Source organism: Lates calcarifer, linkage group LG21 (genome assembly GCF_001640805.2).
Source record: "Lates calcarifer isolate ASB-BC8 linkage group LG21, TLL_Latcal_v3, whole genome shotgun sequence".
NCBI classification, from domain to species: domain Eukaryota; kingdom Metazoa; phylum Chordata; class Actinopteri; family Centropomidae; genus Lates; species Lates calcarifer.
This window is the reverse complement of record NC_066853.1, coordinates 7,569,591-7,586,084: the sequence shown is the minus strand read 5'-3', so window position 1 is coordinate 7,586,084 and position 16,494 is coordinate 7,569,591. Positions and strand designations below refer to the sequence as shown.

Genomic DNA, 16,494 nt, shown 5'->3' with positions numbered 1-16,494 from the left:
AGATGCATCAATTTTTAACCACATCTCTCATTAGTAAAACATGAAATATAAGACCCTGACACGTCACATGAAGTTTGTCCTGATATTCCTTCAAGTCAGACTGCAGTGAGAACACTGCATTATCATAACCTGAGAAGTAACGATTCTCCAGGTTTCTCTGCCTCACAGATTCTTAGTTGATTGACTAACCTGTTTTATATGAAATGATATCCAGAATAATAAGTGCTGTGAGAGCCCAGACATGACTGTAAAACAGTGCAATAATACTATAGTCACTACTAGTAGATTTGCACTGCAAGATCAAATATTTTGGCAGAAACAAACACATTGTCTGTGAACATTTTACTGATACATTCAGTATCAACATATTTGCAACTCTGTGTATCCTACAAATCATATTTCCTGTACAAAAACATCATTTTTAGGAAACAGGTTTGGCCTTACAGAGTTGCTAGCAAGGCTGTAAACTGTCATGGAAGCCAATTTCCACTGTCATTGCTTAAAAAAAATGCTTATTGTCAATCAAAATTGTGAGATTAAAACAAAAGATTTTTGACTTTTTAATCTCTTTGATGTTTTTAATTTTAACTTACAATGAGCATTAAAAAAAAATATTATTTTTTTCTTTTACTGGCTGAGATGAGCTTTCATACACACAAAATATTAAATAGTTACCAAGACATTCCTTAATAACTCTGAATTGACTGTAAATATATATATATATATAGCAGTGTGTATAGCAGATAAGCATGTGGATACTGTGAATCTACATTCATTTTCCAAAACAATCAAGCACTGAATCACTGGGTCTGCTGTACGTTTCATCTACAGAAGTCTGCATGTGAAGTTCAGTAAGCTGGTGTCATTACATTGCAACATCTGAGACTCTCCACGCAGAAAACCTCTTCTCATCCTCCTCCTCTTCTGGTGGTGATGCAATACTTCTGCCAGTTGGCAACTATTCCTCATCATGCTCAATAACAAAATAGACAGTTTTCTGCCGTAATCAGTGTCAAGAGATGTGGTCATGTCAGTCGGTTGTTTGGGGTTTGTATTTTGTTGTTGATAGCCCAGGCAGTGCCCAAACATCCTGCAATGTTCTCATTCAGTTTTATTGTTATAGTCAAACAACAACAACAACAACAAAACATGATCTGCAGGTATTTAAAACAACATTTCTGTCAAAAGAAAGATTAAGGTTAAACTGCAAAAAAATGCTTTGTCAAGTGGAATTATCTGCCTACCATTCAACCAAACCACTGTACTGTGTCACTTTGATCAATGTAGACTATTCTTTGTAATAAATCCCATTAAGTGTTCACTCATTTCCAACCAGATTCAAACCTAAAAAAAACCTCATCAACCTCACCAACCTTCACCAGCCGATGCCGCAGGCGCTCTGTGTCCACAGTGGTCCAGATACCAACCAATCTGTGTCCTTTTACATGTCGCTTAGGAGCAACTTTTATGAGATGCATTTATCCTCTCTGACATCCTGTAGAGATATTTTCCTTTTATGTGAGCAAGTGTTTTCATGAGAGAGTGATTAAGCAAATGCCGTCTGTATCTATTCTCCCTCCACAGCGAGGGGGGTGTTGTCACCCTGACTGAGGGAGGCAAACTGGTGATAAACAGCCCAGATTAGGAAATAGGCCTAAATGGATTATAAGACATATCGTCCCTGTGCAGCATGATGGGAGTCATTGGGCAAATATTGAGACTGTGTGTGTGTGTGTGTGTGTGTGTGTGCACAGGTGTGGTGGGGGCATGACGACACACACACACACACACACACACACACACACACAGAGACACACACACACACCCACGCACACTGTGTGCTAATTGCTCTCACGTTCCCTAGCTACTGTAGCTATGGCAACACATCTTGATCGTTATAAAAGAGCTTAGAACAATTTCAAGACAACCTGCTGAGTGACCGTACCAGCTTCACACACACATACACACACACACACCTTATCGTGTAACTGTGTTTCTGTGTGTTCTCTCAAATGTCTGAGTATGCTACCTTAAATGTATTAGTATATATATATAATTACTAAGCTTTGCATCGTATTCACAAATTTCAGCTTTGTTTTGTTTGTTTTTTGTAAAAAAGCTCATAGGTCAATTTGTGACCTATAACCTCCAAAGAAAGCTGTGGGGAGTCTTGTTTTTCTCCTTCCCCTCCCTCAGTGTTGTTGACATGTTTCTTCTCATGTACGTTTCAGTTGACTTTTCCTGTGCAGTTTGAGTCAGCACTGTCCTTCCTACTAATTTTGTGTGTGTGTGTGTGTGTGATTATTTGAACGATCTGGCCATTAAAGTGAACCCCTGCAGTATTATCGCCTACTGCTCAAATGAGTCACCCATAAACAGTAAGTGGCTGATAAACTGGTGAAATGGAGCGCTCACTTAACTGCTGTTATGAAACAGCTGACAGCTCCAGCTCCGTCAGGGTTGGAGGTTCACAGGAACTTGTTGACCTTAGTGGCTGATCTGGCTGTCACAGAATGAACCCTCTTTACTAAGATAAAGCTCTTGAATTCTTAAAAGCATTTGTGATTGAGACAAAGAGGAAACACTGTGTGCTGCACCCAGCTGGGGTTAAATGTACACATTCTCCATCGCCTTTACAGGGATTTGTTCCCATTCAGTCAAAAAAAGCATTAGTGAGGTCAGCCACTGGTGTTGGGGAGCATAAGGTCTGGTTCACAGTCGATGTTCCAGATTGTCCCAAAGGTGCTGGAGGGGGATGAAGGCTCTATTCAGGCCAGTGAAGGTCATCCACAACAGACTGGAAAAATATTTTCTTTGTGGATTTGCTGGCATTGTTATGTTGAAACTGTTGCCACAAAGCATTACAGATTTTCCTCTAAGTGTGAAAAAACATGTCTAAATGCTTTTAACTTTTTTAATACTTTTATACTTGATTCACTGAAATGATGACGAAAAACTTTTAACATTCACAATACAGCCTCCTCCATGTAACTGACCGTCACAACTCTCCTTTGTCGCATATGCAGCATTTTAGTTCTTTGCTGGGCAGATTCAGGCAATGCACAGTGGAGAGAATCTCATAACTCCAGCTATTGATCTTTGTTTAGCCGTACTTGAAGGATTACATACTGGCTCAGTCATGGTCAGGCTAAAAACAAGCTCGCGCAGCACATCTTTATCAGTTTTACACAACCTCCATTTGCTGGATAGATAAATCATCACGCTCCCGCTTCGTTCTTCCTCAGTATATCAGGTTTTCTAATAATGCTCTATGTTCATCGTCACCACCCACTTACTTTGTAATATCAGGCTGAGTTTACTTCTTAAATCACCAGCGGGCTGCAGTACATATATGATATAACGAAGCTAGCAGGCAGTTTTGTAATAGCATAATTAATCTGTGTGTGGAGAAATTCTCTCTTACTCTTGCAGAGGTCAGAGGTTGGTTTCAGTTGTGTTGGGCTGGTTGGGACTTACTGTAATAAGTTGCTCAAGGACTCTTCTGCTAGGTTTCCTATCTGAGCTTCTAATTAAAGATTTGTCTCATTAATTACAAACTCTGGAGCCCAACTGACTGATGTTTAAGGTTTTAAACACATGCTTTAAGCATAACAGTGGCAAAATCACGTATGTTATCTTATAGATTATATATGTAGTAAGTGTTGGTAATATGGGTCCAGAATTTCCTCAAAAGTTTTTTTAGATTATTTTTTGGAAGAAAAGCTTAATTTAAAGCCGTCAAAATATTTATTCATGATTAGTTAACTTCTTTCCCCATGGATGAATTTCCCATTTTTAATTTTTAACACTGTGCACTGACTAAAAGACTATTTAAATGATCCCATCTCTTAATAGGAATCTGTTGATTGGAAATGTATTAATTGAACAGTCTCCATTTCCCCCAAATCAAGTTTCCTTTTTTTAGGCGGGGATGGGGGGGACGACTCTCTATGTGTTACCAAAATGATAATTCTTGAGAATATGTTAATCATATGTTACATGACATTTGAAGGCATTAAGGAGCAGAATTTCAGCCCAGTTTTTGAGTTGAACTTCAGGATTTTTTTATTTAATTTTTTTTTTTTACTGTAAATGAATGTCTGCCACTGCATGAAAACCACCTTTAACTCAAACAGCGTGTATTTTCTTGTTTTCCTCATTACTGAACACATCAAATCCGTGGGCTGCATCATCAGAATATAAACATTTTCTTTTCTGTCAAGGAAAATCCTGAATAAAAAATGACACTGCATCTTTGTTTATTGTCAGAGGACGTCAGGTTGTCTGGTGTGCAGATAAACAGCCTCTGTAAGAGGCATTGTTCGCTTTGCTTACTCGATCTCCCACACTCAGCATTTTAGGTGCCGCTGAACTCAACAAAAGACTTTCAGCTGCAGTTATGAAAAAAAAAGGCATTTTATGCTCATACTATATGTAGGTGCGCTCTCACCAGGCTTAGTCAGCCATTTGTGTTTGTCTTTAACTTCTGTTATTGGTGTGTTGCCTGTGTGTGGAGACAGAAATGTAATACAGTGGTCACGTGTTTGTGTCACTGCTAAATTAAACTATCCATTTGCTGAATTTCATGTTTAAATGATGATGTTCCAAATGGATAAACTTACAGCTGAAGTTCCCACTTTCCACACTTTCTTGCTTTATTCTTTGCATGCATGTTTCATTCCTTTCACCTCTTTGAATCCAGTCCAATTAAAACTCAGTGTGTCCTCCCAAAATAGTTTGACAAACATATCTGTATGCATGTCTGTGTGTGTGTGTGTGTGTGTGTGTGTGTGTGTGAGTGGCATGTCTACAGAAACAGACTCATCCACCAGGTTAAACTGATGATGCCAATAGCCTAAGTAGTGTTGCTGTTTCCCTCCGTCTGCCTGTATTGATCCTCTTTTCCTCAGGGCAGCCATCCCAAATTAGCAAATAGATCACAGCACCTTGTGAAGCAATTAATTTGGCCTCAGAGGATCTCTTTGTTCTGTTTGCTGCTCAATGTGGGAATATAGATAAGGGGACTAATGTGGGTTATTATCAGCTGCTTAGAAGAAATTGATTGTCAGAGCTCAGGGCAAGACCTGTTTTGGTACTGGAGAATAATAAGCAAAATGATGCAGAAATATAAGCACCATAACAGATACCATATACACTGCGTAGTAGCGTTTTTAGGCAATTTGACTGTGAAGTGTGGGCTATGCCACCTTGACAGGTGCAACTATAGAGTAATGGAAATGTCTTTCAGTCAGGTTTTGTACACACCTCCACTGTCCTGAAAAGAGCCAAATAAGTGAAGTTTAATCTCTTTCTGACCTAAACTACAGGTTTCAACAAATAAATAATCTAAATCTGCTGCTATAATTAAATTTAAATCAGCGGCATCTATCCAAACATTCAACCAACCAATTATCTAGGGCTTCTCTATCAATTAATAAGAGGGTGTTTTGCTGAATTAATCAGTTAATCATGAAGTCCATAAAATTTCAGAGAAAAGTTTTAAAAAGATCTGAATTTCTTTGAGCCCAAGATGATATCTTCAAATTATTTGTGCAAAACCCAAAGATATCCAATCTACAGTGATGTAAAAACCTTCATAACTCAGGTGCTGGAGTCAGCGAATGTTCAGCAGTATTTCCTGATAAGGGACTTATATTTTTGATTAATTTTCTGACACAGTTATTTCAGTGCTGCCAGTGACCAGTTTTATTGGATACACCTGAAAAATGAAGTGTAATCCAATATTAGTATAAATTCTACATTTGCAAAGAAAATTATTATATTAATTTAATCATATGTTTATTATTAAGGTTGTGGTTTGCCTTGGTGTTGAACTGGAATACAATATATTGCGAGGTGTTTCTGTGAAGTGTTTAGTCCACCCTATTTGCAAACAGAAGGAAGAAGGATATTAGAAACACATTCCAGTATAATGTAGTCTAGTACAACAACATCACTACTCAGTAATAAACATGTAGTTTAAATTAACACCTCTCAGACAGTTTTATCAGAACTGACCATTATGAGCTGCCTAAAGGTAGAATATGTGGCAGGGCTGCTAAAATGTTACAGTAAAACTGATCAGGATAAATATACCACCTGATTTTTAGATCATATAGTGAGCTGTGTTATAAGTTCTATTGTGTTCCTCTTTGTGCTCTGGTAGAGTACAACCTGTGCAGTCATGGATGGAGACTGTTAGGATGGAAGAGAAATCAGGAGTGACAGATGAAAAAGGTCATGAGCTGGACTCTAATGCTTCCTCTAACCCAGAGAAGCAAACATTGCTGTTCTCTAAAGGTTGATAAACTCAATCCCTGGTGCCGTTTGACCAGAGATAAGCTCAGCAGACTGTGTAAGGACCAAAGAGTGGTCTGCTGGGACTGTTGGGACTGCTGTGCTTCAGAGCGGAGACAGAGAGAGTTTGATAGAGTCATTGCGAGTAAAAACCTGAGAGAGATTAACACTAATGAGCTGTGACTCGGTCGCTGGAGAGAGCAGACTGTTAATGATGCTCTGTTGCTCTGCTTCTAACTGTTTCTCTCACACACGCACACATATGTTCATTTACATGCTCACATGCACATCTATATGCACTGAGGGATTTAGTTTGAGCGTCATTTCCATCCCTCTGTTCACCCCCTCTCCAGCCTGGGTTTTTGTTTTTCTCCTGGTTTTATTAAAACTGTTATCTGAGTGCATTTAAATCGGACAGCTGGAGCCGCAGATACCTGAGGTTGTTTCAGAGAATTTGCTCATAAATAAGAAGCAGTGGGATTATAGACGTTCTAGAGCTTAAGAAGGCTCTGAAAGCCAAGCAAAAGGCAGCACGGTGTCAGGCAGTAAGCCTTGTAAGCTTGGCTTTGTCCTCTTTCACCTTCAACATCCATACTGAAATGTTTTCCTCCAAATATCATCAATTATTGATGGGGGGGAAACCAGCATGAAGGAGGCTGTCAGGGTACATTTTTCTCAGTGCTGCTTGACAGGGGAAACCTTGTTTGGGGACGAAATGCAAGTGTGTGTATGTGCTGGCATGTGTGTACTCATACTGTAGTCTATGTGTTTGTTTGAAAGAGTGGAGAGAGGGAGCGAGAGAGAGGGAGACATACAGTCCTACAACAATTGATTAGAAGCAGCGAAATGTAATGAAAGGAAAGAGCAGAGTGGAGAGTGTAAAAGAGGAAGCTGAGTCAGGGAGCAATAAAAGAAGTAACAGCAGAGAGGAAAATGATCAGTGAGAGTTTGGACTACTTATACATTTTCTTGCTATTCACAAGCCCACAAAATGAAGCTGGATCCCAGCTGTGTAGTCCAGGCTCAGACAGAGTAGAGGACAGCAATGCAGGCAGGATGACAGAGGTGAAAAAAAACAGTCAGATAATAATGTTTTTGTTCTGTTTTCCTCTCTGACTCTTCCTGTATTTATTTATTTTCTCCACTATTCCAGTTTTTCACAGACCCCTGTGCCAGCAGCCCCTGTCTCCATGGAAACTGCAGCCGGAGCGACAGCGGGGAGGAGGGGGAGCCAGCCTATACCTGCGAGTGCACCGAGGGCTACGAGGGGGAGAGGTGCGATCAAATCCTACTGGACCTGCCGGCCGCCGACTGGGACCCCGCCACCCCCTCCACTCTTGAGCTGGCCACCCCCGTGGCCTCCACCACCGCTGCCGCCACTCAGCCGCCACAGCCAACCACCGTTGCCACCACCACCACCACAACGCCGGCACCTCCCACCCTGCCGCCATGGCAACCCAAACCCGGGCAGAGGCTGCTGGTGGTGCCGTGGGAGGCGGACAGGGTGAGATAGCTTCCACACTAAATTTAAGCTCCTGTGGGTTTATCTTTAAAATGTATAAAGAAATATATGGTGTGTGTATGTTTCAGGTGACGGAGGGTCTGCACTGTGTGAGTCCTGAGCTGTGTGAGCTGACATCAGGAACTCTGACTCTGTCTCTGGAGGTGCCTGAAGAGACGGCTGTAAAGTAAGAGTACCCTCAAGTGCCTCTTATGGTTAGCAAGACTGGATTAACCAGATGGGGGGCCACAGGCAAACATAGCTCGGGGCCCCTATATACACCTGGTTTCTCCCACTATCTTTGCCTTGTGAATCTATCATGTTGCCTACTATCAGTTGCAGTGTACATGGCAGTTTCTCCCTTTGCCTGCTTGATAAGTAAAACCTTGCCTTAAAGGAGTAGTTCACCAAACAAAGCTCTAAAAAGTCTGTACCTTGCTCCTTCAGATTAATAGTATTTACCACAGATTCCAGGCAGCCCAGTATCAGCAGCCTTTCAAGCCTGCAGTCAGTGAATATTTGATTCTTAATGGCTCCACACAACCTTAGTTTCCCTCATTCAGGTGTTTTCACACATGCCCAACTGGACTGTCTCTCAGCACTGTGTGGGTGTGAACATGCTGTGCTTGATGGACATCTTCATGACTCTCCTGTCAGTTTTCTTGCACCTAATGGGGTGGGACAAATTACACAACTATATCATTTTTACCATGGACCAACTCCTGTGCAGAGGTGTAATCAGCTGGAATATGTGAAAACACCAGTGTGGGTGTGTAGTCCCTTCAGAAGATAAGAGTATTCTTGTCATGTAATGTCAAATGAATATCTTGTTTTTGTTGACCTCCAGAGGATGAAGTTCTTACCTTATGTTGCATTCATACAGTGTCAGAAGAACGGGAGGAACAGCGTTCATGCATTACCCCTGCTGTTAGCCTTGTAGTCACACCATTTAAAACAGCCTAAATAAGCTGCTAACTTTTGCTGCATTTAATATTTGGAGCAGTTTGTTGACAGTTTGTGAACTGGGCATTACCGCAGTGATATGAAAGTGTACACAGGTGTGGCCACAGGTGTAGCAGACATGAAAGTTTCAGCTGAAAGTGGTCAGAGGAGCAGTGCTTTCCAGTTTGGTGTTACGTAAGGACACAAACTCCCTGCATCTAATGTAAAAACTGCCTTAATTAACCAAACTGGATCTACATTTTAGGTCCTAATCAACCGGAATAACAACAAAACATGCTGCACAGTATATCGCCTGCATAATCACAATAAAGAAACCTCTTAAAATAAAACTCACTTTGCACAGCATTTTATCCACATACTTACCATGCAGCAACTTTTGTTGACAACATAGCACAGCTTGTAGCTTTTGTAACTAATGACCTTCCATTTGATTCTCCTCATAACCCACTCCTGGCACAGAAGACACTGTATTACACCACTCCAGGTGTATTCCATCTTTTCAGTGCATGTTTGCTCATAAACAGTATTACAGTGGCTCACTAAATAAGGGTCAATGAATTATTCAGAAGCAGTGGTCAAGGTGAACGCTGGATGGCCTTGATGTTGCCCCTCATTACAAATGGTGGCCACAACTCGGGGCCCTGATCACGATTGCAAACTGGGAGCTACGAGGTGCAAGTTAATCAACTGCTGCTGCTTTGTTTTCACACTGTATAACTGCGCACGATACGTGATCGCACACAGATATGCAGGCAGTGAAGGACACTAATATAAAAATACACATGCACCACTTGGAGATGGAGCAGTGATCCAAAAGTGACATCGATTTAGAGGGGCTGATTATAATGTAATAAGGCTCTTGGATCCCAGAGAGGCTGGAGAGAGAGGTTGTTAGTAGCTGTTGATACTGTGAGTGCAAACAAGACACAAGCAGCATTTTAGGGAACAATATCAACAGCACTGGTAATTATCACTTCTAAAAATGTTAACCTCTTTGAATTATTGGCTAATGATGGCACTTACTTTGAAATAATAATTAATGGGTTCATAATAACTCACTGGCCACTTTGTCAACTTTAATAAACTTACAAATGAGATAAAATTACCAATAAAATAAAAATAAATGAAGTCAACATTTTACAGAACCATCCATATCTAATACCTAGTTGGCTCATTTCAAATTGAAGAAGCAGTAGTTCCCCAGATATCTGAGCCCCTCATGTTGTCCCTCTGGCTGAGCCCAGTTATCCTGTAAGAGGAAAATTCATTTCAGCTGCGATCAGCCTGTCCACCATTCTTATTATTTCGGTCCCTGCTCACAGATTCACCTTCAGGCTCAGCTCCGTCTTCACCTCCACATTTTCGGACAGCCATCATGTCGATCGACTTGTGACACTGCAACTTGCCCTCGCCTAAAATACATCCTCATATATCTCGAACTCTGCCCTGCAGGCCTTTTCTGAAGCTCTGAAAGTGCCACGAAGTTTTTTTGTTCCATGGCTCTAAACTTCAGAATGTTAACTTTTATAAAAATGTTTTATAAAAACATCTTAAATTCTGGATTTTAATTAAGATTCTTTGATTATCATTTTATCTCCTTTATACGGGCGCATGGGGCGAATTTGGCGCCGGTGTTTCATCTTCTAATAACAAATCAAACAGCTCGTCGCTAGCACTTGAGTGTGGTGCTGCTTGTGTGATGAGATATTTAATTCTTTTAAGTGTAATAAACACATTTAAGAGTTAAACACGTCATGCATCTGCTATTTTTAATCTTCATTTTCTCTGTAGAGCACTTTCAGCTGCGTGTCTTTGTGTAGAGGTAATGATGTTTATTGTTAGTCATACAACAAGAGGAGGGCTGAGAGGATAATTGTTGATTTTTTTATTTGTTTTTGTTAATATGAAAATGATTTGTTCAGGTGTGGGAGTGAGGTTAGAGGAGTGCTTAGAGGAATTTAACCGGTGTGGAGCCTCATTGAAGCTGTTCAGCATCCCTCTTACTGCCATGGTTGACAGGTTTCACTCTGCCCTTTTGCCTCTCCATCACGAGGACTTAGTGTGGCAACTCAGCTCAGTTTTGGTGTTTGCTGTCTACTCAGCAGACTGGCAGCTTTTGTAGCTCTCTGGCAGGAAACACACCGTGTGTTGTTGGTCTCCCTCTGCCCAGCAGGAGCCTGGCTGCTCCGCTCAGGTGTTTACAGATACAGTTATGAGCCTCCTCAAAGTCCTCCTTTTGGCTCCATCCATCCACCCTTTCTCTGTCAGGTCAGGTCGGTTAGGTCACAGTGGCAACAGGTTAAGTAAGGTAGTCCAGACATCCCTCTCCCCAGTAATGTATCCTGCTCCTCCTGGGGGACCCCGAGGTGTTCCCAGGCCAGATGAGGTATATATAGTCTCTCCAGCATGTTCTTGGTCTACCCCAGGTCTCCTACCAGTTTGATCTGCCTGGAAGGACGCATCCTAATCAGATTCCTGAACCATCTCAACCTTTCAATACAAAGGAGGAGCAGCTCTATTCTGAGCTCCCTTTGGATGTCAGCACTCCTCATCCTGGCTTCATAATCCTCAATCACAGATGGGATCCATATGGAGAGAAAAAATATCATTTGGGGAATTTCATGGTAATCAGAGATTACCAAGAGAGACAAGTTTTGGCGTGTCCACTTCCCATTGGTTGTGCATGGATGACTTTGTCCTCAGAGACCACTGTGTCACCAGGATCTGTTCATTTACACAAAGTTAAGTTCATTTTATGTCTGCTTGAACATTCTTGCAACATTACAATATTAAAACAAGTGAAATGAGTTCATTAAAAAAAAAAAAAACATTATTAAACATCATGCTGAATTGCGAATCCAGACTTTATCGCACATACTCTTCCCTCTCTCTCTCTGGTCAAACTTGCTTCTTTTTCAGTTTTTCTGATCTGTCATGATCCTTCTTTTTTTTGGACAAATTGTTTATAGGCCTGATGAGGGATGGCCGCCCTTGACCACACTGGCTGTATTTCACAACTCTCTTCATGAGGGTCACAGTGTTTCTACAGGAAGCAACATCACCCCCATTAAATCAGATCCACCGACAGCCATTACTCACCAGACCTGACCATGAAAACCATCCTTTAATCAACAGTTCTGGGTTCAAACACAGGACAAAGTGTCCATCAGTATGAAACTGACTGTAAGCTCCATGGCTGCTGCTGATGACCATGTGTGGAGAACGGAGGATGATGTTTTATTAAGCTTCTTATTTTGACTAAAATCAGGATTACAAGGAAAGAAGTTGACATAGAAGATTAGGTCGTTTATCTTGCTGAAGCTCATTTTGTTGACATTTTAATACTGTTTAAGATGTCACGATGAATCAAGTGCTCACTGGATATACTACATATTAAGGGTGAAGTATGTGGATTGTGTTTTTAATATTCATTATATTCCTTGCCAAAGTCTGATACCCTCCCCATTCTCCTCATCCTCCATCCTGCCCTCCCCTACTTTGTCTCTGTCCAACCAGGGTGGTGGTGAATGCCAGTGGAGCTCCAGTGCTTTGGCGTTTGAACGAAGAGGGTTTCCTCCGTTCGTCCATTTTGAACAGCACTACGGCGTCTTTCCTGCAGGCCCCTGATGGACTGGTGGTGCCAGACCACCTGCTGCCCCTGGGACAGAACTACTTCCTCAGTAAGACACCTCCAATCTCCTGAAGTATACTGGCATATGAAGCTGTTTCCAACTAATATTTCCTTATAAATTTTACTTTATCATACTGTAAACAAAAGAGTGAGAGGTGATAGGATTTAACAAAGTTAAAGATAAACTGAAGAGTTGGTTGCAGTATAATGAAAACAGTTTCTATGGGATAAAGATCCATCAGTTTGACTCATCAGTGAGCCAGTTTTTGGGGTAGTGAAATGCATTGTCCCCTGAATTTAATTGATAAATGTGGGTTTTTGCTGAATACTTGGCATCATCCTATAGCTGCCAAAAACACAGTGTTGCTTTGAAAAATGTGATGGGTTGCCAACTGACACACTGATCTGTACACAAGTAAAACTCAAGTATGTTTATCTCATCAAGTCAGGCATATCCTTATTAAACCCAGATAAGAAGATAAAACATATAATTAAATTTTTTTTTTACTCATCTCTGAGTTTATCATTTAATTTAATTTGTATATTTATGTAACAAGCATAGAGGAAGCTGAATAGGAAACATTCTGAAATATCTCCAAATCGTTCATTTACAACTGAGCCAAAAAACATCTGAGGATTAATGGATTTAAATAAATTGTATTTACAGTGTTTATTCCTGACATGTCATAGGGGAGAATCACACAATATTTGCATAAATGAGTCAGAATGTTATATTTACATATTGAGGAAGAAAAAAAACAGATATTTATGCTGAAACACCATCTGTACTTTAACACCGAGCCTCACACATAGATTTTGTGAAAGAGTACTCGCACAAGTAGTGCCAAAAACAGTGTTGTGAGCTGCAGTGGGTACTGGAGGTGGGATAATTGGAGTCTCACTCTTCAACTGAAGGGCTGGCTGACCTCTGTGTGTGCTCTACATACCTGATGCTGTTTCACTACGCTGCCTGTCTGCTGACCTTGACATGTCTGCTCACTGTATGGCAACACTGCCTCTACTTCACCAGAGAAAGAGAGAGAGAGAGAGAGAGAGAGAGAGAGAGAGGGAGAGAGAGAGAGAGAGAGAGAGAGAGAGAGAGATGGGGGGAGATGACATTGGGGAGTTAAATCAGAGGGGAGAGAGGATAATGGAGGGTGGGAGAGAGGAAGAGTCAGATAAGGAAAGAAAAAGACGGGAGAGGAGAGATGACAAGACAGAAAAGGATTAGAGGAAAGGACAAAGGATGCAGAAGGAGGGAATAATGAAGGTCAAACTGCAGGAGAAGGATGAAGACACACATGGTTGTTTTCCTCCTGCTTCTTTTTCTTTCTGCCACTGCAGTCGGGCTGGATAATAAATGAGTAATGTTCACAAGTGCAAACTCACATTTATACCCAATTTCAAGAGTGTGGCATGTAGGCCTGGAGGTGTGTGACCTTGCGTACATACACGCCTGCTGGGAAAATTCGTGGAAAGCATCAGCAAGGAGGGAGGAGCAGTGCAGTGACACTGCATTTTCCTCCTTCACACGTCACTGTGTCTGAATGTGCTTTCACGATTTGAATGAGCGTGAGTGACTCTGCAAGTCCAACATTCGATGTCATTGGGCTGACGATCATCTGGTCAGGGGTTACAGAGGAGCACGTGCTGCCCTCTGATTGGCTGAGCAGCTGACATCACCAGTGTCTCGTCATTGATGGACTTGTAGCTCGTTGACCTCGGATCAGGCTTTAAAAAATGTCGGTTAATATTCACTACCAGGCTATTTTTATCCAAGTGGCTGTGTAGCTGTCAGCTTTGATTGAAGATATAATGAGATTGTCTGAACTTCTAGACCCAGAGAGACACGGAGAGGCACACACTCTATTTCAGTCACAATGAAGAGCTGCCTGCATCATTTCTTTTGTCAACACTTTCAGCCACATGGGACTTAATTGTTTTTATTAGTTTTTTTGGCAGCAAGGTGTGCCTTTCAGGAACACATTATGTGAAATCTGTTTTGAAACATTTGCTTACAAGGCTAACAGTCTACACGCTATGCTAGCTGTTCAGTGACATTGCAGGATGAATGTTAAATGCTAACATCACCATACTCACTATGATAATGTTAACATTTGCTAACATTTGCTAATTAGCACTACATGCAAAGTACAGCTGAGGCTGATGGGACATGTGATGTGAGTTTTACTGGTATTTAGTCATAAAGCAAAGTATTAGACAAACTGAAATGAAACCTGATGATGGTGTTAAATGAAAAGTCAGGGGCTCACTAAAAAGTTCTGACAATCCTATTCAATCCACAACAGCAGTATGAAAAATATAACTCATAATATGAATGATGTATAAGGCTCTCCCCTCTTCTGTGGTAGGTGTGTTGCGTGTGGGCGCCCCCACAGCCCCGGATGTCACCTTGCGTCTCAACCTGACGGTGAAGGCCAGCAGCTGCGTGGAGCCCGGCAGCAGCTTCAGTGACCCTCAGTGCTCTGGGAAAGGCAAATGTATCACACAGCCCTCTGAGGTGAGAAATCAAGGAGATAAAATCACCTGAACGCAGGATGGTTCTTCCTATCGAGACATTTGAGCTTTGGTGTGAATGAAGCTGAGAGACACCCTGCGGTATTATTTTGTACTTGACTAGCAAATCTTACAGAGGCCAAGGGTCATCAAATAGAAATGTATTTGTGAGGCAACACATCTAAATAGAAATTGAAGTACTCAGGCATTTGCATTGAAAAATCTGCAGCATTTTCATGTGTCTTTTTGCTGTTTGTGTAAGCCTTATAACAACAGTGCAACAATAAGCAAAGTAAAGTTTCCATATTATTATAACCCAACATTATCACTGCAGCTGCATCATTGCCTGCATCAGAGCCCTTTGATCATTATTCACAAGAATAAATCACTTTCCCTGGGTTTCACTTAATAGCAGAGCAGAAAGCAAAAGAATAAAAGCTACAACAATGCAATTCCCAATTACAGCAGTGCAACATGATTAAAGTGTGTGCTGTTTTTTCCTCTGAGAGTTGGATGGTCAAAAATGCACCTGCTGATGATTATATCAGCGACAGAAGACAGGGAAAAAATATGCTGCAGCAGGTGAAGATGGAAGCACATGAGACCGTCTGGTCACTTCGACATCCATGCAGTACATCCAACTAAGAGAGCTGCAACAGTAGTGACTGTTGCAGAGACCTTTTCACAGTTTCGCTCTCTCAGCTCAGTTTCTCATTATCATTCCCCTCCCTTTTTCAGAAAACCAAACCGTGTCACTGCTGCTTGTTATTGCATTGTTATGTTCCTGAATTATTTTACAAGGCTCATTGATTTGACGTGTGAAATTTTGCAGAGCACTTTCTTCTGCGAGTGTGAAGACGGCTACACCGGAATCTTCTGCGAGGAATTTGATGCCTGTCACCACCGACCTTGTCGCAACAACGGCACCTGCACTGATGTTAGACAGGGGGGTGAAGGACATAACTTCACATGCAGCTGCCCTCCAGGTGTGTGTGTGTGTGTGTGTGCGTCCATGTGTATATTATGCCATTTTACATGGTCTCAGGCCCTTAGAAGTGTTTATTTACAGACTGTTTGTGATCTGTTTCACATGTGTGTGAGGCTTCATGAAGAGTCTCAGCTTGTGTGGTTTGATTAAAGCTGTGCAGATGTGAAGAATGAAACCCTGTCTCTCCTCCTCTGAAGAAGAAAAGAACAGTGTGTATTGAACCTTTGATCCTGTCAGATTTACTTTAGGACAGGGACTAGAAGTGAGGGCCTCTGGTAGGAAGGTAAATGTCAGAGGTGACCACTGATGGCCCATCGCTTCCCTTTCCTCTAGGGAACTGTGCTAATAAGCCCTGTGTGAGCGGCTAATGAGGAGAAATAAAAAGGTGTAAACAGACAATAGACAGCATTGTCAAATTTAGTTTAACTATGTGGCTAAAATCAGTTCATTCTGTATTTCTTTATTAGTATCCCCTTTAGCTACTACCATGCTTGCTGCTGCTCTTCCTGGGGTTTACAAAAAATGACCAAAAAAATTGCATTTGGTCAATTTTGGTCAATCTTTCTTCATTTTAAAAACAATGAAGAAAAAATAGAC

General features: G+C 41.3%; 1 protein-coding gene across 1 annotated transcript in view; it reads left to right on the top strand.

The window, feature by feature from the left end:
- dner (delta/notch-like EGF repeat containing) overlaps positions 1-16,494 on the top strand; it is a 47,759-nt gene that overhangs the window by 19,254 nt on the left and 12,011 nt on the right. Inside the window, exons 2-6 of the mRNA XM_018660049.2 lie at positions 7,451-7,801; positions 7,888-7,985; positions 12,278-12,441; positions 14,765-14,913; positions 15,742-15,895. Of these exons, the coding sequence (XP_018515565.1) occupies positions 7,451-7,801; positions 7,888-7,985; positions 12,278-12,441; positions 14,765-14,913; positions 15,742-15,895 (916 nt within the window). The remainder of the gene's footprint in view (positions 1-7,450; positions 7,802-7,887; positions 7,986-12,277; positions 12,442-14,764; positions 14,914-15,741; positions 15,896-16,494) is intronic.